The sequence below is a fragment of the Mustelus asterias genome, chromosome 16 (genome assembly GCF_964213995.1).
Source record: "Mustelus asterias chromosome 16, sMusAst1.hap1.1, whole genome shotgun sequence".
Lineage (NCBI taxonomy): Eukaryota > Metazoa > Chordata > Chondrichthyes > Carcharhiniformes > Triakidae > Mustelus > Mustelus asterias.
This window is the reverse complement of record NC_135816.1, coordinates 94471746-94498524: the sequence shown is the minus strand read 5'-3', so window position 1 is coordinate 94498524 and position 26779 is coordinate 94471746. Positions and strand designations below refer to the sequence as shown.

Sequence of the window (26779 nt, the reverse complement as noted above, 5' to 3'; positions counted from 1 at the left end):
TTAAATCATTAGTGATGATTTGGCAAACTGAAGGAATTCAACGGCGTATTATTGATCAAACTCTCACTTTAGAGAAGACTTTGCATTTAAAATTTATACTTAAAAAATGGTAGAACGTCAAAATCTATCTCGATGAAACAATTTAGCTTGGGACTGAAACAACCCCACCAGCATGAGAGGGGCGAAAACCTGGTTGAAATTGAAACAATTATCAATTGCTGACTGAAGCAAGACATGTTTCAATTCAAAGAAGTGATCTTTCTAGAAGGAATCAGGACTAGAGTGCAAATAATAAATTGTTGGATGATATCAGAGATGGATAACATGTTCAAATAGGGAAAGCAAACGCATCATGCCACTGAGGTGATTGATTCATGCGATGTCCAGAACAAATAGAAAACTTGAAAGAGGAAGTGAAGAGGGGAATACGACGTTCAAGGAAATTATCTAAGTAGAATGGGATTTGATATTGGAGTGAAATCAATAATCTGAAATCCGAATGCAAATTGAAAATCAATGCCAATATTCCGCTTAACGTTGGTTAGTGATGATATAATCTGCCATATCAAAGGCATGGATCAATTGCCGAATGTCTATTAGGAATCACCTAATGATGTTAATTGACAAAGAGGATGCTGTACGACTGTTGTCCGGCAAGAAGGCAATAAAGAAAATTAATTGGTACGATGATCTGAACAGCATGCATATTTCTCTTGTGTGCATAACTCATAAGGACAGTTGGATTCCGATGCTGATAAAGGACGTGGACGTGAAAAAAGAAACGAGAGGACGTGCCATGAATCTCAAAACTTCCCTAGATAATGAGCATGAGCTAGATTATCGGACAGGGCAATCCTGGCACTCTTACTCGAGAATGGTATAAGAATCATTGTAAAAACATCTGGCCATTTTAGTCGAAAAAGTTTCAGTTCCAGGGGCAGTCGTAATATACAGGGACCGGGGTGAGCTGGCACCTTAAGCAATCGGCCTGTGTTTGCATAATTTAGAGCACAATGCGCAGAATTAGACGTAATACCGTGATTGGTCCATATTTGCTAATTAGTTCAGAGTGTGAATAAAGCTGACAACAGAGTTAACATTTTCAGTCAGCCTCGAAGTGTGGCTTCTTTCTATGCACTGAAATTTAGATATATGAATAAACAGGTTCCTGTTCTTTGCATACCAATACACAACATGAACACACATTTAAAGTTAATTTATTAGTCACAAGTAATGCTTGCATTAACACTGCAATGAGGTTACGGTAAAATTCCCCGAGTCGCCACACCCTGGCGCCTAAATGCTTCCTAATTACGGCAGGGGTTCGGTCTCACCAACCTTTCTAGCAATCGGTTCCAGATTCCCAACACCCTCTCTGTGATAATGGTTTTACACAATTCCCCTCTAAATTTTCTGAACCTTAATATATACATATGCCCCTTGGTAATTGACCCGTCTAAGGTGAAATATTTCTTCCTGTCTACCCTATCTCTGTCCCCCATCATTTTGTCGAACAGAATCAAATCTCCCTTCAGTCTTCTCTTCTAATGAATACTAAAACAGTCCAAGGACGCTTTCTTCATAGTTGAAATGGTCCAGCACAGACAACATCCTTGGTTTAATGATGAATCTCCTCTGTGTAACCTACTTAGGACAATCACATCCTTCCTATAGTGTGGCAACCAGAATTGAACGCAATTCTCCAGCTGTGGCCTCGGAGTATTTGCTGCAGTTACATCATAAGCCCCCTGTTCTTATAGTCTCTGCCTCCAGTCATGACTCTCACCAACTTTTCCAGATGCACCATAGAAAAGATTATTTCTGTTTGTCTCACAGTGTGGTATGGTTCCTGCTCTGCCCAAAACCGCAAGGAAGTACAAAAGGTCGTGAATGTAGCCCAATCCATCACGCAAACCAGCCTCCCATCCATTGACTGTGTCTACACTTCCCGCTGCCTCGGCAAAGCAGCCAACATAATTACAGACCCCACGCACCCCGGGCATTTTCTCATCCACCTTCTTCCTTCTGAAAAAGATACAAAAGTCTGAGGCCACGTACTAACCGACTCAAGAACAGCTTCTTCCGTGCAGCTGTCACACTTTTGATTGGACTTACCTTGGATTAAGTTGATCTTTCTCTACACCTTAGCTATGACTATAACACTACATTCTGCACTCGTTTCCTTCTCCATGAATGGTATATTTTGTATGTATAGCGTGCAAGAAACAATACTTTTCACCGTATGTTAATACATGTGACAATAATAAATCAAATCAAATCAAAATGAAGGCAAGTGTCCTATTTGCTTTGTTAACATATTGGCCTATCTGCCCTGCTGCCGTCAGCGATCTGTGGGCATACACACCAACGTAATTCTGGTCCTGTTTTCTTGTACCTTTCTTGTCTTGTACCTTTCAATACGCATTCCCTTCCCTTGTCCCCTTTCCCAAAAAGCGTCATTTCCAACTTTCAAAATTTAGATTATGTTTGCCACTATTCTGCCTATATGAACATCATGTCTATATTGTCCTGTAATGTAAGACTTTCTTCCTCATTATTTGTAACACCACAAATTCCCATGACATCTGCAAAGTTACTGATCACAATTCCACATTCAAGATTAGATCACTGATGGAAACTGCAATCAGGAAGGGATCCCTCACCAGTTCCTGTGAGACAGGATTTCAACTGAGATTGCAAACTTCGACCATCATCAGTTATCCAATTTCGGTCCACTTTGCAAATTTGACCTGGATCCCACAACTTCTTACCTTTCTGATCAGTCTCCAATGGTGAAACAGCATACTACAGTCCATGAAGCCTATATTAACTGCAGCGCCCTCACCTACATACCTTGTCACCTCCTTGAAAACGTCGATCAAATTTGGCAGGCATGATCACAGCTCTTGCCCTCAGCCTCTACCCACCACCACCACATTGACAGAGCCATGACTATCCTTGATTAATCCTTGCCTCTCCAATTGGAAATTGCTCGAATCAGATTGTTTTGCTATAACATCCCTACCACTGACGTTAGCCTTGATGGCTTTGAATGACCTTGTTTTCTCCACACTTTCCTTCTTGAATAATGAAACCACACTACATGTGCTCCCGTCCTCTATCACCTCTCCTGCGGCCAGACTGGATTAGAAAATTGCCATAAGACACCCTGCAATCTCCTGCCTTTCTTAATACAGCTCCTGGCGATTCACGCTAAAATCACTGACATGACCTACCTGCGAATGCGGATGTGTTCAATTCTATCAGAGTGCACCACCCTATTTCATCCTCCATTGTCAACACAGGTGCAAAATGTCCATATTTGCCTTTGCTCCAATTACACCACCACAAAGTCACTCATCGATCTTCTTCCAAGTTGCTCTGATACCGGGTACATTTGTGAGTCCCATTTTGTTCGAACATTGTGTTTGTTATGGACAATTAATGCTCGGCTCAGAAGTCTAATAACAACTCCCCACTCGGCTTCTGGTCAGGGAGACAGTTTCTGGCAATGATGTCCCTCCACGCATGTGTAACATTCCCCACTCGAGCGTTGAAGTTTCACGGTTGGACTACAGAGGCAGGAGGCGGCATTCTATCGAGTACAGCACCCACTCTCTCTCAGAAGTCAAAATAATCTGAACAGTTGTTTGGCACATATGCACAAACAAGAGTCAAAGTATTTCTCTGTACAATTCATTGTCACATTGAGGCGACACTCGCATCCACTGGGACAAACCCCAACGGTACTGCATCATGCCACGCGCTTGTGACTGTCCACACAACCCCTCCGGGCCTTTCACGAGTGGCAGCTCAAGCACAAGAGAGAGGATTCTTCCGATCGCGAAGTCTAGTTCCAGATCCGAGGCTGTGCATGCACGTGAGACAGACTATACCTTTTCAGCATTTCTCCACCATCCACACCGCGTCGGATCAATCCCCAGCATTACTGTGACATTCCAAGTCCCTAAAGCCAATCTCCATTGTCAATCTATAGTCCATCTGAATCTCTCCCGTGCATGTCTTTCGCGCAAATGACATCACACCCGACCCCCACGCTTTCGCTTTGCGAGTGGTGAACCCACATGCTGGTTCCAGATCGCAATGTCAGAAGCGCTTGGACGGGTTTCATTGCTGGTCAAGACAGTAGACCTTCCCCAACAGATGCAACACCGCAGGTCTGGCCCCAGAGCTCCCTGGTAAGGTTCAAATATTATTTAACTGAACCGGCATGGCAGCTTATTTTGGATCGCTTTATGTCTGGTCTCTTCTCTCAGTCCAGTACGCCAAGAGAGACACAATGTTCCCGTCAACATATCACGAGTGTGCACTGAAGTGCACGAGCCCCTCCACCAACAACAAAGTTACAATCCTTGGAGGGGGCCATATTGATGAAGAAGTCAAAAGTTGGGCCTGTTTCCCTTCAGCCAAGAATTATAAGAAGGGATTTGATGTATAGATTCAAAATCAGGAGGGCGCCGAACGCAATAGCGAGGGGGATAACATCCACTCGTTATACGATCGAGAACGAAAGGGTGCATGTTTAAAATGATTTGCAAAGGAACCAAATAACAGATGAGAAAATTGACTCATTTTCAGTGGTTTGTCTCTTGGATACACTGCCCGCAAATGTGTTGGAGGCAGGGTCAGTTGAAGCATTTAAGAGGGCATCAGATGATTACTTGTGCGATACCATAATGCCAGAAAATGAGGAACGAATGTCGACCGTTCGTCTTATCGAACCTACTCCGCCATTCAGAAATGTCATTGTTGATTGGACATTCCTCAATCAAACTTCCTGCACTTACTCCGTAATCCTTGATTCCTTTACTGAACAAATATATTTCTATTTCAGCCTTAAATATGGACAAACACTCTGCTCCCACAGCTCTACATAGCAAAGAATTCTGAACACTTACAGTTGTTTGAGAGAAAAAATACTTCCTCATCTCATTCTTAAAATTATCTCCTTTCTTCTAGGACTATGCCTTTTGGTCCTATACACTCCAAAGAATGCAAACATTCTCTCCACATTTTCTCCGTCAAACCCCTGAAAAATGAAATATTTTTCAATGCGATGACTTCTCATTTCTTTGGATTCCAGTCAGTACAATCCCAAACTCTTTATTCTTTCCTCATGATGCAATTGCTCCATACCGAGGAATATCCTTGTGAAATTCTGAAACGGTCTCTAATAAAAGAGTACATTTCTTAAATTTGATTTGATTTGATTTATTATTGTCACATGTATTAGTATACAGTGCAAAATATTGTTTATTGCGCACCATCCAGCGAAAGCATTCCATTCATAGAGAAGGAAAGGAGATCGTGCAGGATGTAATGTTACAATCAGAGTTAGCGTGCAGAGAAACGTCAACTCAGTGCGACATAGGCCCATTCAAACAGTGGCACGAAATTTTTTACGGTACTCTCCATGTAGCCTCACCAGTATCGTGTACAGTACCTTGGTTTTCCCACTCTTATACACCAATCCCCTTGGAATAAGGGTCAATATTCCATTAGCCCTCCTGATTACTTGCTGCCCCTGATGACTAGTTTTCTGTGTTTCTCGCACAATGCCCCAAAGTCTCCCTGTGTTGCACAGATGCAGCTTTCTGCAGTTTCTCTACATTTAAAAAATGACCTGCTCTTTTATTCTCCCTTCTACAATGAACAACTTCAAACTTCGCCACATTATATTTCATTTGCCAACCTTTTACCTGCCAACTTATATTATGAATATCCATTTGTAAACTGTTTGTACCACTCACAGCTTGACTTTCCTCTCATTTTTATATGATCCGCAATTTTGGCTTCAGTACATTTGCTTCCGTTTGCCAAGTCTTTAATATATATTGTAAACATTTGCAGTCCATATACAGATGCATGTGCAGCCGCAGTGGTTACAGTTCATCGACCTGAAAAAGGTCCACTTATCACGCGCATATTTTCCTCCCCATGTGTCAATTTTCCATCCATGTTTTTGTATTACTTTCCACATTATAGCATCTTATTATATGACTGAACCATTGTGATGCACCTTGTCGAATGCATCTGGAAGTCAAAATACAACACATATACTTGTTCCCCTCTATCCTCACTCTTTGAAACTTCTCAAAAAAAACCTCGAACAAATTCGTCAGACATGATTTCCCTTCCATGAAGTCATGCTGGTTTTGTTGATTGGATTATGACTTTCCAGTTGTTCTGCTATTACTTCCCCAACAACTGATTTCGACATTTCCAAGCAAATGGATGTTCACATAATCGACCTCCGGTTACCAGTTTTTGCCCCCCTCCATTTTTGATAGGGGTGTCGAAAACAAACTCAATGATTTTTGTAAAATTACGACGAATGCAACCATTATCACTGGCATTACTTCTTGCAGGGTTTCAGGATGTAAGTCATGAGGGCCACTTTACTTAGCTGCCTTCTGCCCCACCGGTTTGTCGAATGCCACTTATATCATGACGGTTATGTAACTCAGTTCCTCCCCTTATAATTTAGTATTTTAGACCGTAAAGAATGATGCAAAACGCCTATTTAACCTCTCTGCCATTTATTTGTTTCCCCGTGGCCATCTCCCACAGATCGATTCTCTAATGGGGTGTGTTCACTGTGTTCCTTTGGATATATGAGATAAGGTGTTATGTTCAGTTTTTTTTATTTTCCTTGGTAGTTTGCCCTCATAATTTATGTTCTCTCCCTTCAATATCTTTTCAGTCCTGCTTCACTGGATTCTGAATTCATCCCAGTCTTTGGGAATATCACTGACCTATTCCTACATAAGTATTTTTTCTTCAAATTCATACTCTACTTCTCTATTCAGTTATGGTTCGTTTGCACCTCTCCTACAATCCTTTCTTTCTTTGGCATATTTTTTAGTAGAGGGTCGCGAATTGCCTCCTAAAATATCTGCCACTGGTTGCTTACTGTCTTTCATGCTGTCCACTCAGTCCTCTTTAGCTAACTCTGACCACATTTCATTGTAATTCTCTTTAATTAAATTGAACACAATTATTTCTAACGCAATTTTCTCAATCGCAGCTTTGTATTGAATAGTACCATGTCACGATCACTAATTCCAAGATGATCCTTTACTTTGAAGCCATATATTAAACCTGTCTCAGAAACCATTACAAGTTCCAATCTAGTCTGTTCTTTTATTGGCTCCATTAAATCTTGCTCTATCCGGCTATCCTGAATGCACTTGTTCAATTCGTTACCTTCGCTACCCTTTCTAACGTGATTGTCTCAAGCATAATGAATATTAATGTCAACGATATGTATCAGTCAGTTATTTGTTCATGCCCGTATTATTTGCTGATTTATACACTTTAGCATATTATGGCTACTGTTTGGGGGTTAATTATGATTCTTTTTTCCCTTGCTGTTCATCATCACAACAAAATTGATTCCACTCATGCGAGTTTATTTCATCTGGCATAATTGACCTAAGTTCGTCTGTCACCATCAGTGCTGTCCAACACGTTTTTCATTCATTCCTGAGCTTCCAGATGCTCAAATGTACCTCGATATTAAGTTTCCACTTTTTATCTTCTTTAAGCCATGTCTCCGTAGTGTCGATGAGATTGTATCATTTACCTCAATTTGCTATGCCAGTTCTTTGACCTTATTCCAAATGTTTCATGCAGTAAGATGCAGTGCCTTTATTCATTCGTTTTCACAATTTGTATTCATCTCAACTTTCCTTTGCACTGTGACACTATTCACATTTCTCTCTTGATCACCCTATCTACCGTGTTTGCGTTTTTTGTTCTCACATTCATCACTGTCATTGTTTCTCTGTCCCGTGTCAGCTTGCATAGTTTAGAATCCCTCTGCCAATCTATATTAAAACTTCCCCAGACACTCTGGTAAATACTCGGATTCTGACATCAATCCCGATATTGAGAAGTATTCAGGATTGAGGGGAAAAGGCAGTGGAATGGCATTGAATCATAATGCTCCTTTGGAAGAGATGGAGCCGACATCAAATGGGCCCAATGGTCTCCATCTGTACCTTAACAATTCTGTGACTCAGTTTAACTTTGAAATGGTGATGATTAACATATTCTGCTATTTTAATTCTGGTGGCTATTAACGCCTATTATGGAAGAATGCTTTGCGGCTGGAAACAACTATAGTTGCTCAATTTTCGACGTATTCCATGGGATTTTTGACCCCGCATCCAACCACATATACACTATAACCGACTACAACCTCGACATGGTTTTAACTTATCTTCTCCCTATCACGCCCTATATTTTTTCAACCAGAAACGAAAGATCATATACCATGTGTGGTGAACCATAGGTGGTTATCACTATGGGAACTTGTACATATGTTACTCTTGTTACTGTTGGGGTTAGGGTTGGGATGTTCCACCTGTTGGTATTGTTCTGTGGTACACTCCAGTTGGCTCCGCCTACCTATAGGAGTATAAAGGTCACTGCACTGCCTAGTGACCCTTTAGTCTGGGATTGTATTGTTAAGCCGTATGCTCCATTCTTGTTACAAATAAAAGCCTTTATTTTCCGGGTACGATCCAGCCTCCCGAGTGAATTAATCGCGCATCACCATGCACAATTAAGTTTTGAAGAACTACTATTGGGTTGAAATATCAACTCTGATTCGGGATCCATTGATCATTCTAATCTCGTCCTTCAACGAGTGCTTGTTTTTTATGTTGCTACGTCTGGTGTCTGTACAAATAGAACACATCACACTACACATTCTGATTGTACTTCTATTGTGACAAAACAATCCAGCTTGGACCAATAAACAATAAATTGCTTTTGTCCGTGACTTTTTAACGGAAAAATAACAGTAAAAAGTTTTAAATTTTATTTATTCGTCACAAGTAAGGCTTACACTAACACTGCAATGAAGTTACTGTAGAATTCCCTTAGTCGCCACAGTCCAGCGGCTGTTCGGGTCAATGCATCTACCAAGCACATCTTTCAGAATGTAGGAGGAAATCGTAGACACGGGGAGAACGTGCAAACTCCACACAGACAGTGGCCTAAGCCGGGAATTGAACCCGGGCCCCTGGCGCTGTGAGGCAGCAGTGCCACCCACTATTGCACCGTGCCGCCCCAGTATTGATCTGATTATGTTTAATGAGCTCTTCTTGAGAATTAATGGCAGCATCATTTGTGAAATAACTTTGCATGAGTTGTGGAGCTAAGCTGAAGAATTACCTCTGATTTTCTCAAAAATGCCCTCCCTCCAGGGTCGATGCACAGTAACGCTTGTTTGCGCTATCAACAAACAGCACTGCAGAAACTCACCAAGGCTCCTTAGATATCACCTTCCAAACCCAGGACAACTACTTTCTCGAAGGACAGAGCAGGCAATATTTGAAAACAGCACTACTTGTCACTTCCCTTCCCATTGACTCACCATCCTGACTTGAAAATACATCGTTGTTCCTCCAGCTTCGCTGTGTGGACATTTCGGAGCTCCACCGAGACTTACTGTTCGTGGGTATACCAAAACTTCATAGTCTTGAGCGGTTCAAGAAGACAGTTCCTCAGCATCTTCCCAAACGCAGTTCGTGATGGGCAATGAATGGTGGCCAGACCACAAGTGCAAATTACTAATAATAATAAATCGAAAGGTGGCAAACCCCTTAAAGCCGAAGTGATTCGTGTCTCAGTTTGTTCAGCCTCTGAAAGCAGAAGGGCATGCAAACATATGAATGGAGCTATTGTCGAAATCCTAGCATTGATAGGAAAGCAGCAAGGTGCAGTGGACTGAAGAACATAGTGAGGCATTATCGGGAGCAGAAGTAAAAAATGCCCACAAAACAATGCATGAAAAATCTGGAGTTGTATAAAACAAACAAACATATCTTCTAAAATCTCAATAAGTAAATCAATTATGATTTTGCTTTCTTCCTGAATTTTGAACATGGTTGGTATATCCTCAAGGCTTAACTGTTCATGTTTCGTTAAATGAGAAGAAGGGAGCGAGAGAGTTTGAGCGCAAGAGAAGGAGAGGGAGAGAGAGAGAGAGAAATTGAAAGAGAAAGAGAGAGAGAATCTGTTCGGTTCAAATTTCTGCATTATTATTCTAATCACGAAAATACTATCTTTGATCTTCAGAAAATCCGTGAACTTCTTGGATGTAATCGAAGAAAAGAGGTTTGCCAGTTTATTTTCAATACGCTGTTGGAAAAGGGACCTCGGGAACAAAGAAAAATCTGGAGAATATTTCTTGAATGGCAGACCAGCAAACCACAACTGAATGCTGCATTGCGCGAAATACATGACGTAGGAGAAGAGAAAAGCGGTATGTGATAACCAAAAAGTAGCAACAGGAAAACATAAAATGCATTGAAGTACGTGCCACTGAATATTCGATGTCCAGTCCGAGTCTATTCCTCCACAGGACCCAATATCTCTCCCATCACCGATGACACTTTCCCATGCAGTCGCAGGAGCTGTAACATTGTCCCTTTACCTCTTCCATGCTTACCATCCAAGGTCCAAATCACTCATTCCAAGTTAAACAGCGTTACACTTGCCCCTCTTTCAGTTTGGTCTATTGCATTTGCTGCTCCCAACGTGTTCTGCTTCATATAAGAGAGGCCAAACGTGCACTGGGTGATCACTTTGCTGAGCACCTTCGGTCTGTGCGCAATCAGGACCCTGAATTTCCCGTTGCTTGCCATTTTAAAATACGATCCTATTCCCATGCCCATATGTCTGTCTTTGGCCTGCTGCAATGTTCAACGCAAACTGCAGGAGCATGACTAGGCACGTTGCAGCCTTCCGGTCTCAACATCGAATTCAATAACTTCAAACTATTAGCTCCACCTCACCTCGAACAGTTTGTTTTCATTTCGTTTCATTTTTTACTATTTTCTACGTTTATTTATTGTCTTTCTCTACTTCCGCACCCCCCCCCCCACTCTTTCCCCCATCTTACCCAATTCCCTTACCTTTCCCCTCCCTTTGCTTCTCCTTTCCACTTTGTTGTAAATTTTAATTCTCTCCCACCCATCTAACCCCCCCGCCGCCCCCGCCCCACCTCCCCAGCATCTTCATCGGTCACAGCCTACCCTCTAATTTCAGTTCCTCTGCCGTTTGGCCATTCACACCTTCTAAATCTCTATGGAATCACATTAGTAGCCTTTCTCCTTCTTTCTGTGGTGTAGGTGCATCTTTCATTCCCTCACCCTACAGTATAAAGTTTTTCCACTTTCTATGCCTTTCAGCTTTACCAAAGAGTCATGTGCTCTCGAAGCACCAGCTCTTTTAAATCCTTCCAGGCCTGCTGAGATTTTCCAGCGTTTTCAGTTTTGTTTTCGGGCTCCAGCATCTGCAGTAATTTGCTTTTATGTGATCAAATTAAGATTCCCTTCCGATATTTCAAGGTGACTGGAGAGGTGGAATAATATTTTGTGCCCTTTGCATTAGAGTCGTCGAGTCATCGAGTTTTACAGCACAAACGTAAGCACTGTGGCCAATCGGGTCTGCACCTTCCAATAATCGCCTATGCATTCCGATCCTAATTTCCAGCACTTGGTCGGTAGCCTTGTTGTGATAGCGTTTATAGTATTCAGCTCAGTGATTCTGAAGAGTTGTGAGATTTCCGGCCCCTACATGAATTTCAGACAACGAGTTCCAGTTTCCCATCAACCTGGAAGTGAAAAGGATCATTCCTAAAACCCCCACTAAATACCATATCGCTCATCGCAAATTGAAGCCATTTTGTTTTGACCCATCTGCTAAAGATAACTATTTCGTCCCATCTACCCTTTGCCCGTCGCTTATAATTTTGTGCAGCTCTGTCAGGTTCCTCTTAAACCCGTTTTCTTGATCGAAGGGAAACAACCCCAGCTTCATTAGCCTCGCCTCGGATTCTTTTTGGATCTCATTATGTGTTCATCTACTTCAAAGCGAAACTATCATCATTCATATTGCGAGACGTTTTGAGTTTAAACCGATCACCCTATGCACCCAACCATGCTATGTTTTAAATGTGCAAATCTACATGTAGGACGATTAACTGTAAAATACTGTGCATGCTCGATATGAGCGTTAAACTGTATGAACGCCTCGGCCACGTGAATTATATCAATGCCTTGCTCATACAGATACACAATTTGTCGATGTACTGTCAGTAAAACTACAGTGCTTGTGAATTTCAGAAAATTCAAGAAATGCAGATTAGGAATTGAGTTATGCATGGGGAAACATTTTGTTAAACAGTAAAACCCTGCACGTAGCCGAACACATCTTGGCCCACTGCGAAATATCTTACAGATTTCACAGGAAAATGACAGTCGCAAATGTATTTGCAATTGTTTTTGATGTCACCATAGAAGAAAAACCGATAAGCTTTATAAGTGGATGAAGTCTTCCGCTGTGGAAGAAAACTATCACAGCTCAATACTTAACGTTACAGGACATATTCAGCAAGGATTCAATTGAATTTCACACAAATTAAACATTAATTAAAATGGAACACCAAACGAAATACAAGTTGCTTTTGCATTGATCGGCAGGCACAATCGAGAAGTAGCTCCCAACTATTTTTGCTGTTCAGCATAGAATCATGAAGTCTCTACAGCGCAGCAGGAGGTCATTCAGCCCATCGATGCTGCACCGACAACAATCCCCCCTCGGCCCTATCCCCGCAAACAAATGCATTTACTCAGCAAAAAGCCCTCTAACCTACCTATCCCCGGACAAAAAGGGGCGATTTAACATGGCCAATGCACTTAATCCGCACATGCTGACACTGAGGGGTGCATCGCAAGAACAGGTCCAGAGCTACATGTGGCTCCCCACCAGATTAACCAATTCATGCCAAACGTGTTTAACATTTTCTGTGGTCAGAAAATCAATCCGCTAACCCTAGCACATCATATGTGTTTATTACCAGCAAGGCCCACAACTATGTTGTTCTGCTCCTCAGATATGCAATATTCCCATTCCATTACAATCTTTGATTGAGAACAAAAACTAACTCTGACACGCAGCTTGTTTGTGAATACCACAGCAAATCATCCCCCTCTCAAAACAATAGCCCGTTTATTGCTCCACAAATATATCTACCTGTTGATTCGCTGGGCTTTTCAATTAAAACAAAACACCTGTTTATTGTGATAATTTGGAAACGAACACTGGATGTCTATGGTGTCCGCAGTGAGTAATTTTCCCGGTAACAAATGTCCCTTGCGTCGGTCTCCAAGGCGAGGTGGTGTGATGGTCACCATTCTAGTCCATAACCTTTTTTCCTACAAAACCTGAGGAGAAATTTGAAGTCATGACACAAAATCTGCGATGAAATTGGAAGTCATAACGATCCGATAGCCTCCATTGTCTTTAGTATTTCCACTGAAAATTAAAGCAAAAAACAAACATTATCCAGCAATATTTTTGTTGATTAGAAACTACCAATAGACAACATTGAGAAAATATAAACGAATTATCTATTGCATACAGCAGAGCTAACATTATTACTTGTTCTTTTTATCTAAAGATTGAATAGTTTCTCTTGGTGACATTGCAAGGGCTCCCCTTAACATGATTATATGAAATGCGTTTTAAAGTTCAACTGTCTGAATTCTAACATTTCAAATGTGTTCTAAAATGTCTGATTAATTTTCCTTCAAATGTCTGTTTTGCATATCGTATTCACTGCCTGCCATTTGCAGGTTCCTCTACTTAAACACCGTAAAAGTCTGCGATGGATTCTTCACAGTCTGGACAATGGGATGGGTATCATGATGGCCATAAAACTGCTACAATTATTTTGTCAGGTTAACCTCGCCAGCAATAACATTGAGGGTTGCAGGCTAACCACATGGATTACTGAGATTTGGCATTTTTGGAAATAAAAAGCCTCATTGTCCCGGTGAATTCAAAATCACACTCATACCTATCAGTAACACACCTATTTCGAAAATTACAGAACAGCGCAATAAATTTGAACTCTCTTAAAGTACGGTGCAAGAGCCAAGATAGGACAATAAATTATATGTTTACATAATAATTCACTTCCAATCATATGCTTGATATGGCAAACGAGCTGGCAGCACAGATTGAAATTGACAGGTACAATGTTGTGGGCGTCCCAGAGACGTGTCTGCAGGAGGATCGGGGCTGGTACCTAAACATCCAATGATACACCTCCTATCGAAGACAGACAGATGGGCAGCGGGGTGGGGTTGCCTTGTTAGTAAGACATGAACTGAAATCGATAGCAATAAGCATTGTAGGGTCCCAAAAAAAGAAAATAGAAGGTGTGGGTAAGGTTGAGGAACCGCAAAGATAAGCATACCGTAATGGGAGTTAAGTGCAGCCCCACTAGGCAGTACTCAGGATGTGGGGCATCAGATGAACCAGAAGGTAAAAAATGTGTGCAAGAAATGCATGTTTAAAGTGATCTGGGTAAATCATGCTGTTCGTGGAGCCGAAGAAAATGAATTCCTGGAATGAAAACGAGATGCATTTTTGGAGCAGCTTGTGGTGGAGCCTATTACAGAACAGGCAATGCTGGATTTGCTGATGTGTAGTGAGGCAACCTTGATAAGGGATCTTAGTGTGAACGTTCCCTTGGGTGGTAATAACTATAATCTGATGGGATTAACCTTGCAGTTTAAGAAAGAGACGTTGGAATCAGATGTAAAAGGTTACAGTTGACTGGAGGGGAGTACAGAGAAATGAGGGAGGAGCGAGCCAGATTTGACTGGGAGAGAAGCCTAGCAGGAAGGCGGTGCAATAGCAATGGCGAACGTTCAAGGAGTAGTTCTTATTTATGCCTCCATGATGCAGGCCTCGTTTCTGGATGAGTATCCATCGCCCATATCTTTTTCTTCCTGAAAAAGTAATGGTGCACCACATTCTTAAAGTATTGCATTCTTTTTCATGTCGCAATTCGGAGAGGTACGTTGCATTGAAAGAAACCAGACATTGACATAGCGGTAGCAAAATAACACCGCTTCAGCTTGCAAGTTAGGACTGTGTGTGTCTTGGGGTGTAAAACACTGCTTGTGTTACTGCCATGCATCTGCTGCTTTGCTCTGTTTAATGATGGAGGACATTTTGGAAGGTTGTTGTACGAATCTATAGGTTATTGCAGATCTACAGCATGAATACAAATCCTTGCCTCGTTCCAGTTATTTGTAATTAACGTACTCGTCATGCTCAGTTATGAATGCCTACATATTTCCAAGCTTGATGTTAGCAGTTTTTGCACAATTCCTCTGTTATTCCCACGCTACGTCACTCGATTTTAAGTTTTCACTAAGTTTAATAAAGTCTTCCGGTCAGCAGTCAGAAGTTTCAAGATGACAGTCTGGAAGGTTCTTCCTAACGGCTTCACTCTACTGATGTTTTTGTAACACGTTTAAGTGACGGAAAGACCCAAATATCTAACCTTACTATGCCAAGAAGATGCAATCTTCATATTGAATTCATTCGTTGCAAGGTTCACTAGTTTTGTCACAGCTTGAAAGATTTAAACGATTCTATTATCAAAAGAGTTTCATCAGAGTAATCACTGTTTAATTAATGGATTTAAATAAAATAGTTCTCATGTGCTACCGTGACGGTAGCACAATGCTTCGCACTACTGCTTCACAGCTCCAGGGACCTGGGTTCGATTCCCGGCTTGGGTCACTCTCTGTGTGGAGTTTGCACATGCTCCTCGTGTCTGCGTAGGTTTTCTCCGGATGCTCCAGTTTCCCCCCACAGTCCAATGATGTGCGAGTTAGGTTGATTGGCCATGTTCAAATTGCTCTTTAGTGTCTTGAGATGCGGAGATTAGCGGGTAAATGTGTAGGGATATGGGGGTAGGGCCGGCGTGGGATTGTGTCGGTGCAGAATCGATGGGCCAGATGGCCTCTTTCTGCACTGTAGGGTTTCTACGATTTTATGATTCTGTGATTTATAACTTGTCAGAAAACGCAGATATCAAACTGCAATTGGATCTCGCAAGCTGCACAGATGCCCAGCTGCACAGCATCATTGATCGCCATCGGCAAAGATTGGAACTGTCAATTGAAGACATTGTAGAGGATGTCAGCGTCAGCCAGATGATTAACGATGCAACCGTGTTTACTGACGCAGAGAATGAGGTATGTTATATATATTTTGGAATTATATACTGATATACAAACAAAATGATTGCATGTTTACACCGAATGTCGTCTTTGACCAAAAAAGAGTGTCGTCAACGTTTATGCTATACTGATATTAATTGAAGACTGAAGCATAGCATACATTCGTTGCGAATATTAAGAATATGCCTCAGTCCTTTGCGATACATTTCATGCAAAAACATGCGTTCTTTAATTTGAAGTTAATGTGTTAATTAATCTTGTAAGCGTTTCCCAAGGAAAACGTAGAGGTTCAGTGCGTAAGTCTTCGGGGCACAAGTCGGCACTAAATGGCATTTTATTTTTCCATAACAGCAACATAATGTGGTTCCCAGGTGAACGCAATGCGCTTAACCCCATAATTTGAATAGATGGTGACATTTTTAAAAATGCAAACCAGAAGTCCGAGTCAACGTCCAAGCTGCCAGTTCCACTTCAATCACAAGTCTGATGGAGGTAACACTGATAAATTCATGGATCAGGCAGGTGGTGCATTCCACTATGTTGCATCCGTTCATCCTATTGTATTCATTGCCTTCTGGTTATCAAAGCTGCCTCACAGTGCCAGGGAGCCTGATTCAATTCTGTATACCTTTCAACAACGTGAAGATCTATCTCCGATTTAGAATTGTGTGTGCGATGTGGTTGGAAACTTACAAGCGCATTTGCGGTGCATTTTTCAGCTACTGAACACCGTTGTTATTTTGCGTCTGTGGTGCCCTGATTGAATGTGAAGGTGGTGCTTGAGTTCTCAATTGAGGGCACTATTTTCCCTCAATGGTCTGGATTTTATTTTGTGTTTTGCAGCTGTAATATTCCAGATAATTAAAGAATATTCCATTATATCACTTACCTGTGTCTTGTAGATGATGAACAATATTGAGGTACCACATCATGGTTCCTCATGTCGGACCTTCTTTATATCAGCTGTATTTTTGTGGCTGTTTCTGTTCATTTCTGGTAAGCGTTCAATCACAGGGTGTTTTAGTTATGCAGCGAAAATAAGATCTTCGAAGGTTGAGGTTTGTTGAGTGCGATGCCCATCACTGTTATCCGTTTATGCCTCGTATCTGCCCACACATGAACATTGCCATGGGCTTTCTGCATATGGACATAGACTGATTCATTATCTGTGGAATCTGGAATGGTAGACATTTTTGTGAAATCTTCGCCATACATTTCCACCTCAGAATTTATGTGGGACAACAACTCATATAGGTGAATTTGGGTGAGCCAATGGCTCTGCCACGAGTAAAACCTGAACTTTGTTTTCCTGAACCGGCTTAATTGAAGTCCAACAACATCAGGCATCTTCTATCCTTCTCGACATAAATCAAACAATGCCAACACCTTCCCCTATTCCCGTTGACTTCTGCCTCTCTTGAGCTCCTTGAAGTCAGAGCCTGTAAAATAATGCCATCATGTCATGGAAATCACTCGCAACAAACCTACTGATTTTGGCTCTACTTTATCAATCTTTTGGTCAATTTTCCAATTGCATTGACAACTGGTTCGCTTGGTGGAAGGAAAACGGAGCTTCCACGACGTGTGTTTGCTGAATAAGTGCCACTTGGTGGCTAATTCATGACATGTCTTGCCATTTGCTTTGATGATTGTGAGCAGACAACAGTGTGCTCGTCGGCTGAATTGGATGTGTCCGTTGTGTAGGCTACGACATTTAAAACCTGTTGTATAAATGCGAGCACCGCAGCTGTTTTGGAGCAGCTTGGCTATGGAGACAACTAGTTTTAGATTACAGGTCTTCACAACATTGCAGATATGTTGCCAAAGCCACATAGTTTGGAGCTTTTGATGCCTTCAGCCTTGTATTGGTGTAGTTAATAGAATTGGTTTAAGGCTGATATCTGTGATAGTGAAACCCTAAAGAGATTCGGACAAGTAATTTAACTCTGATTTATGCCTGAATGGTTGCAAATAATCCAGGTTTGCCTTTTATGACAAATTGACGGTCTCCCATCAATGTTGTAGAGGATGTTTGTCGATCTCCCTTTCCTGTTTACTTGTTCATCGTCAGTAATGAATATATGTGATAGAATTGAAGAGCTTCAGCCTGAAATTGTGATTGTTGGATTGCTTAATTCTGATTCTCATGCTGTCTTAATGGCTTGGCATGCATGCATTCTGATTCTTTGAGGACGTAACAAGGAAGCTAGATAAAGGAGAAATACTGGACGTCATTGATTTAGATTTCCAGAAGGCCCTTGAGAAGGTGCCGCATAGAAGACTGTTGAGCAAGTTAAGAGCCCATTGTGTGAAGGGTAAGATCTTGGCATGCGTAGAGGATTGGTCGACTGGCAGAATGCAGAGTGGGGATAAAGGGGTCTTTTCAGGATGGCAGCTGCTGACTAGTGGTGTGCCTCAGATGTCGTTGCTGGGACGACAACGTTTCACAATATACATTAACGATTTGGAAGAAAGAGTGAAGGCACTGTTGCGAAGTTTTCAGATGATACAAAGATATGTAGAGGGACAGATAGTATTGAGGAAGCAGGGGTGTGGTCGGCTGCAGAAGGACTTGGACAGGTCAGGAGAGTGGGCAAAGAAGTGGCAAATGGAATACAATGTGGAAACGTGTCAGGGTTATGCACTTTGGAAGGAGAAATGCAGGCACAGACTATCATCTAAATGGGGAATTGATTAGGAAATCAGAAGCACGAAGGAACTTGGGAGTCCTTGTTCAAGATTCTCTTAAGATTAACGTGCAGATTCAGTTGGCAGTTAGGAAGGCTAATGCACTGTTAGCATTCATGTCGAGAGGGCTAGAATACAAGAGAAGGGGTATAATTCTGAGGCTGTTTAAGGCCCATTTGGAGTATTGTGAGCCGTTTTGGGTCCCGTAAGAATGAAGATGTGCTGACCTTGGAAAGGGGCCAGAGGAAGTTGACAAGCATGATCCCTGGAATGAAGAGCGTGTCATAAGACGAATGGTTGAGGACTCTGGGTCTGTACTCATTAGAGGTTGAGGGGGATCTTCTTGAAACTTAGAGCATACTGTGATACCTGGATAGAGTGACCGTGGAGTGGATGTTTCCACTAGTAGGGCAAACTAGAACCAAAGGGCACAACCTCAGGCTAAAGAGACAATCCTTTAAAACAGAGATGAGGAGGAATTTGTTCAGCCAGATGGTGCTGAATCTGTATAAGACTTTGCTGCAGAAGGCTGTGGAGGTCAGATCATTGAATGTTTTTAAGACAGAGATAAGTAGTTTATCGATTAGTAAGGAGTTCGGGGCTAAGGGGAAAAGGCAGGAGAATGGAGATGATAAAACTATCAGCCATGATTGAAATACGGAGCTGACTCGATCGGCTGAGTGGCCTAATTCTGCTCCTATATATTATGGTCTAATGGTGTTTTTGTCGAAGCCAAATGTCTAATTTTCATATCTGCTCTTGTGCCTGCCATCTTGTACAGCAATTTCAATCTATTGAGGCTTGATGATCGTCACGGAAGGTAAAAGGTTGGAATTATGCAAAGCTGGACATGGTGATTATTATTTAAAACATGTTCGTTCTGATGAACAACAGCATCTTATTTGTGGCCAGTTGTGAGTTCTAACCTGTTTAGCACAGTGACGGTAGCATATAAGTGAAGGATGGAATGCTCAATAAAAGACCATTGCCTCATACCGTGGAGGCAGTAGTGTAATGATAATTTCTCACGACTCAGGCAATGTTCTGGGGACTTGGGTCAAATCTCACCAGAAAAGAGCAGAGGTGAAATTTGAATCTTAAAACAAGATAAGCTGGAATTAAAAGTCCAATGCTGTAATAATCCATCACCAATGCCTTTTAGGGAAGGAAATATGCTGCTGTCACCGGGTATGGTCTATGTGTGCTTGACTATTAAATGCCCTTAGAAATAGAAATTAATAAATAAAACTTAGTTGCCATAGGAATTGTGCTCAGATAACTCCAATAAATGCTGTCATGGATGGATACAAATGCAGCAGGTCGATTCCCGAGTACACCGGCATATATGTTATATTGCGACATTTTGGTCTCCACACGAGCTCTCAGTTTCATAGAAAACACCTTTCTTTGTATAAGTCAGCTCCGTCGACACAACCGAGCAATTTTGAGTGATGGAACTTGATTTCCTGTGCCACCTCCACTCACAAATTTAAACGTGGAGCAGTAGCAATTATTTATCCAAATGGGTAAGTGATGACAAAAATGAATTATTACTTCCCCGGTCTTAACCTGATGCCATGAGAAATCGAAGAGACCTTGGTCGAATGGAGGGTAATCACACCAATTGTTTTTCAACTACACATTGCTCTGGTTCCACACCTCGTGGACATTCATTCTGAGAGAGTCACGGCATGTCTTGTTGATGGCTTTGAGTGGGACATTTTCTGCAAAAGATACAACTTCGTAAGAGTCTGTCACAATGCATCCTGAATGGTCTGTTTGACAAAACCAACTTTGGACAACGGAGGACGGACCTTGCAGAGTTATTAGTGCAGGATTTGTTCTTGGCGTTCCCAGAACGCTATGGTCCAGGATATTTCGTTCCATTTAGACATTAGAGCAGTTGCCACGGAGTAGTGCGCTCGCCCATTTCAAGTGGATGTTAAAGTGATCAACAAAGCTATTTGTCTAGATTAATGTGTGGGACAGAGCAAGTAATGCAGCAGGTTCCATTCACTGAAGGGCATCAGTGCACTGGATGAGTGCCAAATAGGATTGTTTCATGACTAACATTATTGATATTTATATAAATCTAAGTTAGACTAGGGGTCATATTGGGATTTGATCCCTTTGCATTAATAGTTTCATGGCGTTCCAGATACATCAACGCGTCTCTGATCAATTTAGACTTGTGAAGTGTAATGGGAAAGATAACGTTGATGTGTTTATTCAATATGTCTACCAAAAGAAAGAGTAGTAGAGTAGCAAATTTGCAGGTGACACAAGATATTGCACGAGATTCAAATAATGGTGAGATTTACAGTCGCTGACTTGCCAGCGACGATTGGTATAATATTGGAACAAAAGGTAAATATGGGTAGGAGTTTACCTGACCAGTATAATCTCGATTAATCTTGGAGAAAGTTAGTTCAGTATTTACTGGTATTTTGCCGGCAAGACGGACAACTGCACAGGTTTGCCCTGTGCACAAAAAAGAGGTTGTTGGATCAGTTTGTTAACGCCCTAGCAGTTTACTATTGATCATCACAAACGAGGTAGAAAGCGTCATCCACTCTGCAATCAAGGGACAATTGTGTAGCAATAGCTGAAGCACTGAAACCCCGTTTGCTTTTTGAAAGAGTCACTCACCTCTTTAACTTATTGCAGCCTTGTTGCCAACATCATCTGATCATCAGATTAATTTCAGATGTGATGTGAGATTGAGTGCATTTGTCATAAAGCAGAATTAGCTGGGAAAGTGGATTCATATTAAAACTGAAATCGACGGGAATCAGTGGGAATACCCTCCATTGATTTGTCATAACTAGCCAAAATAGAAGATGGTTGTGCTTGCTGGAAGTCGTACATTGCATTCACAGGATATTATTGCAAGAGTTCACCAGGAAAACGTTTTCCAAACAACCATCATTAACTATTTCATCAAAAGATGTAATTCCATGGAACGGTCATAGCTGGGGACATTCACCTGTGAATACACAATATTCTGCACAATTTCCACCTTCACAAGTACTGAAACGGTACATGCCACAATTCATCAAGCCCTCAACAATTGCAAGGCTTCGGCTGAGGAAAAACAAGTGATATTTGCGCCAGCATACGTGGCAGACAATGACCTTCTCTGATAAAAGCGATTCTAACTAATATCTTTTCGTTTCCGATGAATTGCCGAGTTTACTGGAGGTCTAACAACAATCAAGATGTTTGACAGCATCCAGGGCAAAACATTCCAACTGACTGGCACCCCATCCACAAACGTTAATTCCCTCCACACCAACACACAATAACAGCAGTGTGTGCCATCTACAAGATGCAGTGGAATATTCACCAATTATTCTTCGGCAGCTGCTTCTAAACCCAAGGCCAATATAATTTGGTGAAAGATGGTCAGCGGGTAAATGAAAGCAACTCCAACTGGCTGTCCACTCCGAAGCCAACCAACATCATGACTTGAATCTATATTGCCGTTCCATCATTGCCGCTTGTTCAAAATCTTGCAACTCACATCCCAACAGTACTATAGATGTTTCTGAACCGCCGAAAATTCATGAGTTCATGAAGGCAGCGTTCTACCAGTTTGCCAAGTGCAATTAGGGATAGTCAATAAATGTTGGCCCAGCCAGTGATTCCCGCAATACATCAGTTAATGTGTTAAATCATTAGTGATGATTTGGCAAACTGAAGGAATTCAACGGCTTATTATTGATCAAACTCTCACTTTAGAGAAGACTTTGCATTTAAAATTTATACTTAAAAAATGGTAGAACGTCAAAATCTATCTCGGTGAAACAATTTAGCTTGGGACTGAAACAACCCAACCAGCATGAGAGGGGCGAAAACCTGGTTGAAATTGAAACAATTATCAATTGCTGACTGAAGCAGGACATGTTTCAATTCAAAGAAGTGATCTTTCTAGAAGGAATCAGGACTAGAGTGCAAATAATAAATTGTTGAATGATATCAGAGATGGATAACATGTTCAAATAGGGAAAGGAAGCGCATCATGCCACTGAGGTGATTGATTCATGCGATGTCCAGAACAAATAGAAAACTTGAAAGAGGAAGTGAAGAGGGGAATACGACGTTCAAGGAAATTATCTAAATAGAATGGGATTTGATATTGAAGTGAAATCAATAATCTGAAATCCGAATGCAAATTGAAAATCAATGTCAATATTCCGCTTAACGTTGGTTAGTGATGATATAATCTGCCATATCAAAGGCATGGATCAATTGCCGAATGTTTATTAGGAATCACCTAATGATGTTAATTGACAAAGAGGATGCTGTACGACTGTTGTCCGGCAAGAAGGCAATAAAGAAAATTAATTGGTACGATGATCTGAACAGCATGCATATTTCTCTTGTGTGCATAACTCAAAAGGACAGTTGGATTCCGATGCTGATAAAGGACGTGGACGTGAAAAAAGAAACGAGAGGACGTGCCATGAATCTCAAAACTTCCCTAGATAATGAGCATGAGCTAGATTATCGGACAGGGCAATCCTGGCACTCTTACTCGAGAATGGTATAAGAATCATTGTAAAAACATCTGGCCATTTTAGTCGAAAAAGTTTCAGTTCCAGGGGCAGTCGTAATATACAGGGACCGGGGTGAGCTGGCACCTTAAGCAATCGGCCTGTGTTTGCATAATTTAGAGCACAATGCGCAGAATTAGACGTAATACCATGATTGGTCCATATTTGCTAATTAGTTCAGAGTGTGAATAAAGCTGACAACCGAGTTAACATTTTCAGTCAGCCTCGAAGTGTGGCTTCTTTCTATGCACTGAAATTTAGATATATGAATAAACAGGTTCCAGTTCTTTGCATACCAATACACAACATGAACACACATTTAAAGTTAATTTATTAGTTACAAGTAATGCTTGCATTAACACTGCAATGAGGTTACTGTAAAATTCCCCGAGTCGCCACACCCTGGCGCCTAAATGCTTCCTAATTACGGCAGGGGTTCGGTCTCACCAACCTTTCCAGCAGTCGGTTCCAGATTCCCAACACCCTCTCTGTGATAATGGTTTTACACAATTCCCCTCTAAATTTTCTGAACCTTAATATATACATGTGCCCCTTGGTAATTGACCCGTCTAAGGTGAAATATTTCTTCCTATCGACCCTATCTCTTTCCCCCATCATTTTGTCGAACAGAATCAAATCTCCCTTCAGTCTTCTCTTCTAATGAATACTAAAACAGTCCAAGGACGCTTTCTTCATAGTTGAAATGGTCTAGCACAGACAACATCCTTGGTTTAATGATGAATCTCCTCTGTGTAACCTACTTAGGACAATCACATCCTTCCTATAGTGTGGCAACCAGAATTGAACGCAATTCTCCAGCTGTGGCCTCGGAGTATTTGCTGCAGTTACATCATAAGCCCCCTGTTCTTATAGTCTCTGCCTCCAGTCATGACTCTCACCAAATTTTCCAGATGCACCATAGAAAAGATTATTTCTGTTTGTCTCACAGTGTGGCATGGTTCCTGCTCTGCCCAAAACCGCAAGGAAGTACAAAAGATCGTGAATGTAGCCCAATCCATCACGCAAACCAGCCTCCCATCCATTGACTCTGTCTACACTTCCCGCTGCCTCGGCAAAGCAGCCAGCATAATTACAGACCCCACGCACCCCAGGCATTTTCTCATCCACCTTCTTCCTTCTGAAAAAGATACAAAAGTCTGAGGCCACGTACTAACCGACTCAAGAACAGCTTCTTCCGTGCAGCTGTCACACTTTTGATTGGACTTACCTTGGATTAAGTTGATCTTTCTCTACACCTTAGCTATGACTATAACACTACATTCTGCACTCTCTCGTTTCCTTCTTCATGAATGGTATATTTTGTATGTATAGCGTGCAAGAAACAATACTTTTCACCGTATGTTAATACATGTGACAATAATAAATCAAATCAAATCAAATCAAAATGAAGGCAAGTGTCCTATTTGCTTTGTTAACATATTGGCCTATCTGCCCTGCTGCCGTCAGCGATCTGTGGGCATACACACCAACGTAATTCTGGTCCTGTTGTCTTGTACCTTTCTTGACTTGTACCGTTCAATACGCATTCCCTTCCCTTGTCCCCTTTCCCAAAAAGCGTCATTTCCAACTTTCAAAATTTAGATTATGTTTGCCACTGTTCTGCCTATATGAACATCCTGTCTATATTGTCCTGTAATGTAAGACTTTCTTCCTCATTATTTGGAACACCACAAATTCTCATGACTTCTGCAAAGTTACTGATCACATTTCCACATTCAAGACTAGATCACTGATGGAAACTGCAATCAGGAAGGGATCCCTCAGCAGTTCCTGTGAGACAGGATTTCAACTGAGATTGCAAACTTCGACCATCATCAGTTATCCAATTTCGGTCCACTTTGCAAATTTGACCTGGATCCCACAACTTCTTACCTTTCTGATCAGTCTCCAATGGTGAAACAGCATACTACAGTCCATGAAGCCTATATTAACTGCAGCGCCCTCACCTACATACCTTGTCACCTCCTCGAAAACGTCGATCAAATTTGGCAAACATGATCACAGCTCTCGCCCTCAGCCTCTACCCACCACCACCACATTGACAGAGCCATGGCTATCCTTGATTAATCCTTGCCTCTCCAATTGGAAATTGATCGAATCAGAATGTTTTGCTATAACATCCCTACCACTGACGTTAGCCTTGATGGCTTTGAATGACCTTGTTTTCTCCACACTTTCCTTCTTGAATAATGAAACCACACTACATGTGCTCCCGCCCTCTATCACCTCTCCTGCGGCCAGACTGGATTAGAAAATTGCCATAAGACACCCTGCAATCTCCTGCCTTTCTTAATACAGCTCCTGGCGATTCACGCTAAAATCACTGACATGACCTACCTGCGAATGCGGATGCGTTCAATTCTATCAGAGTGCACCACCCTATTTCATCCTCCATTGTCAACACAGGTGCAAAATGTCCATATTTGCCTTTGCTCCAATTACACCACCACAAAGTCACTCATCGATCTTCTTCCAAGTTGCTCTGATACCGGGTACATTTGTGAGTCCCATTTTGTTCGAACATTGTGTTTGTTATGGACAATTAATGCTCGGCTCAGACGTCTAATAACAACTCCCCACTCGGCTTCTGGTCAGGGAGACAGTTTCTGGCAATGATGTCCCTCCACGCATGTGTAACATTCCCCACTCGAGCGTTGAAGTTTCAGGGTTGGACTACAGAGGCAGGAGGCGGCATTCTATCGAGTACAGCACCCACTCTCTCTCAGAAGTCAAAATAATCTGAACAGTTGTTTGGCACATATGCACAAACAAGAGTCAAAGTTTTTCTCTGTACAATTCATTGTCACATTGAGGCGACACTCGCATCCACTGGGACAAGCCCCAACGGTACTGCATCATGCCACGCGCTTGTGACTGTCCACACAACCCCTCCGGGCCTTTCACGAGTGGCAGCTCAAGCACAAGACAGAGGATTCTTCCGATCGCGAAGTCTAGTTCCAGATCCGAGGCTGTGCATGCACGTGAAACAGACTATACCTTTTCAGCATTTCTCCACCATCCACACCGCGTCGGATCAATCCCCACCATTACTGTGACATTCCAAGTCCCTAAAGCCAATCTCCATTGTCAATCTATAGTCCATCTGAATCTCTCCCGTGCATGTCTTTCGCGCAAATGACATCACACCCGACCCCCACGCTTTCGCTTTGCGAGTGGTGAACCCACATGCTGGTTCCAGATCGCAATATCAGAAGCGCTTGGACGGGTTTCATTGCTGGTCAAGACAGTAGACCTTCCCCAACAGATGCAACACCGCAGGTCTGGCCCCAGAGCTCCCTGGTAAGGTTCAAATATTATTTAACTGAACCGGCATGGCAGCTTATTTTGGATCGCTTTATGTCTGGTCTCTTCTCTCAGTCCAGTACGCCAAGAGAGACACAATGTTCCCGTCAACATATCACGAGTGTGCAC

General features: G+C 41.9%; 1 protein-coding gene across 1 annotated transcript in view; it reads left to right on the top strand.

The window, feature by feature from the left end:
- The window catches only part of LOC144505304 (NACHT, LRR and PYD domains-containing protein 3-like), a 177439-nt gene that overhangs the window by 92476 nt on the left and 58184 nt on the right, over positions 1 to 26779 (top strand). Inside the window, exons 7-8 of the mRNA XM_078231414.1 lie at positions 10111 to 10297; positions 15922 to 16097. Of these exons, the coding sequence (XP_078087540.1) occupies positions 10111 to 10297; positions 15922 to 16097 (363 nt within the window). The remainder of the gene's footprint in view (positions 1 to 10110; positions 10298 to 15921; positions 16098 to 26779) is intronic.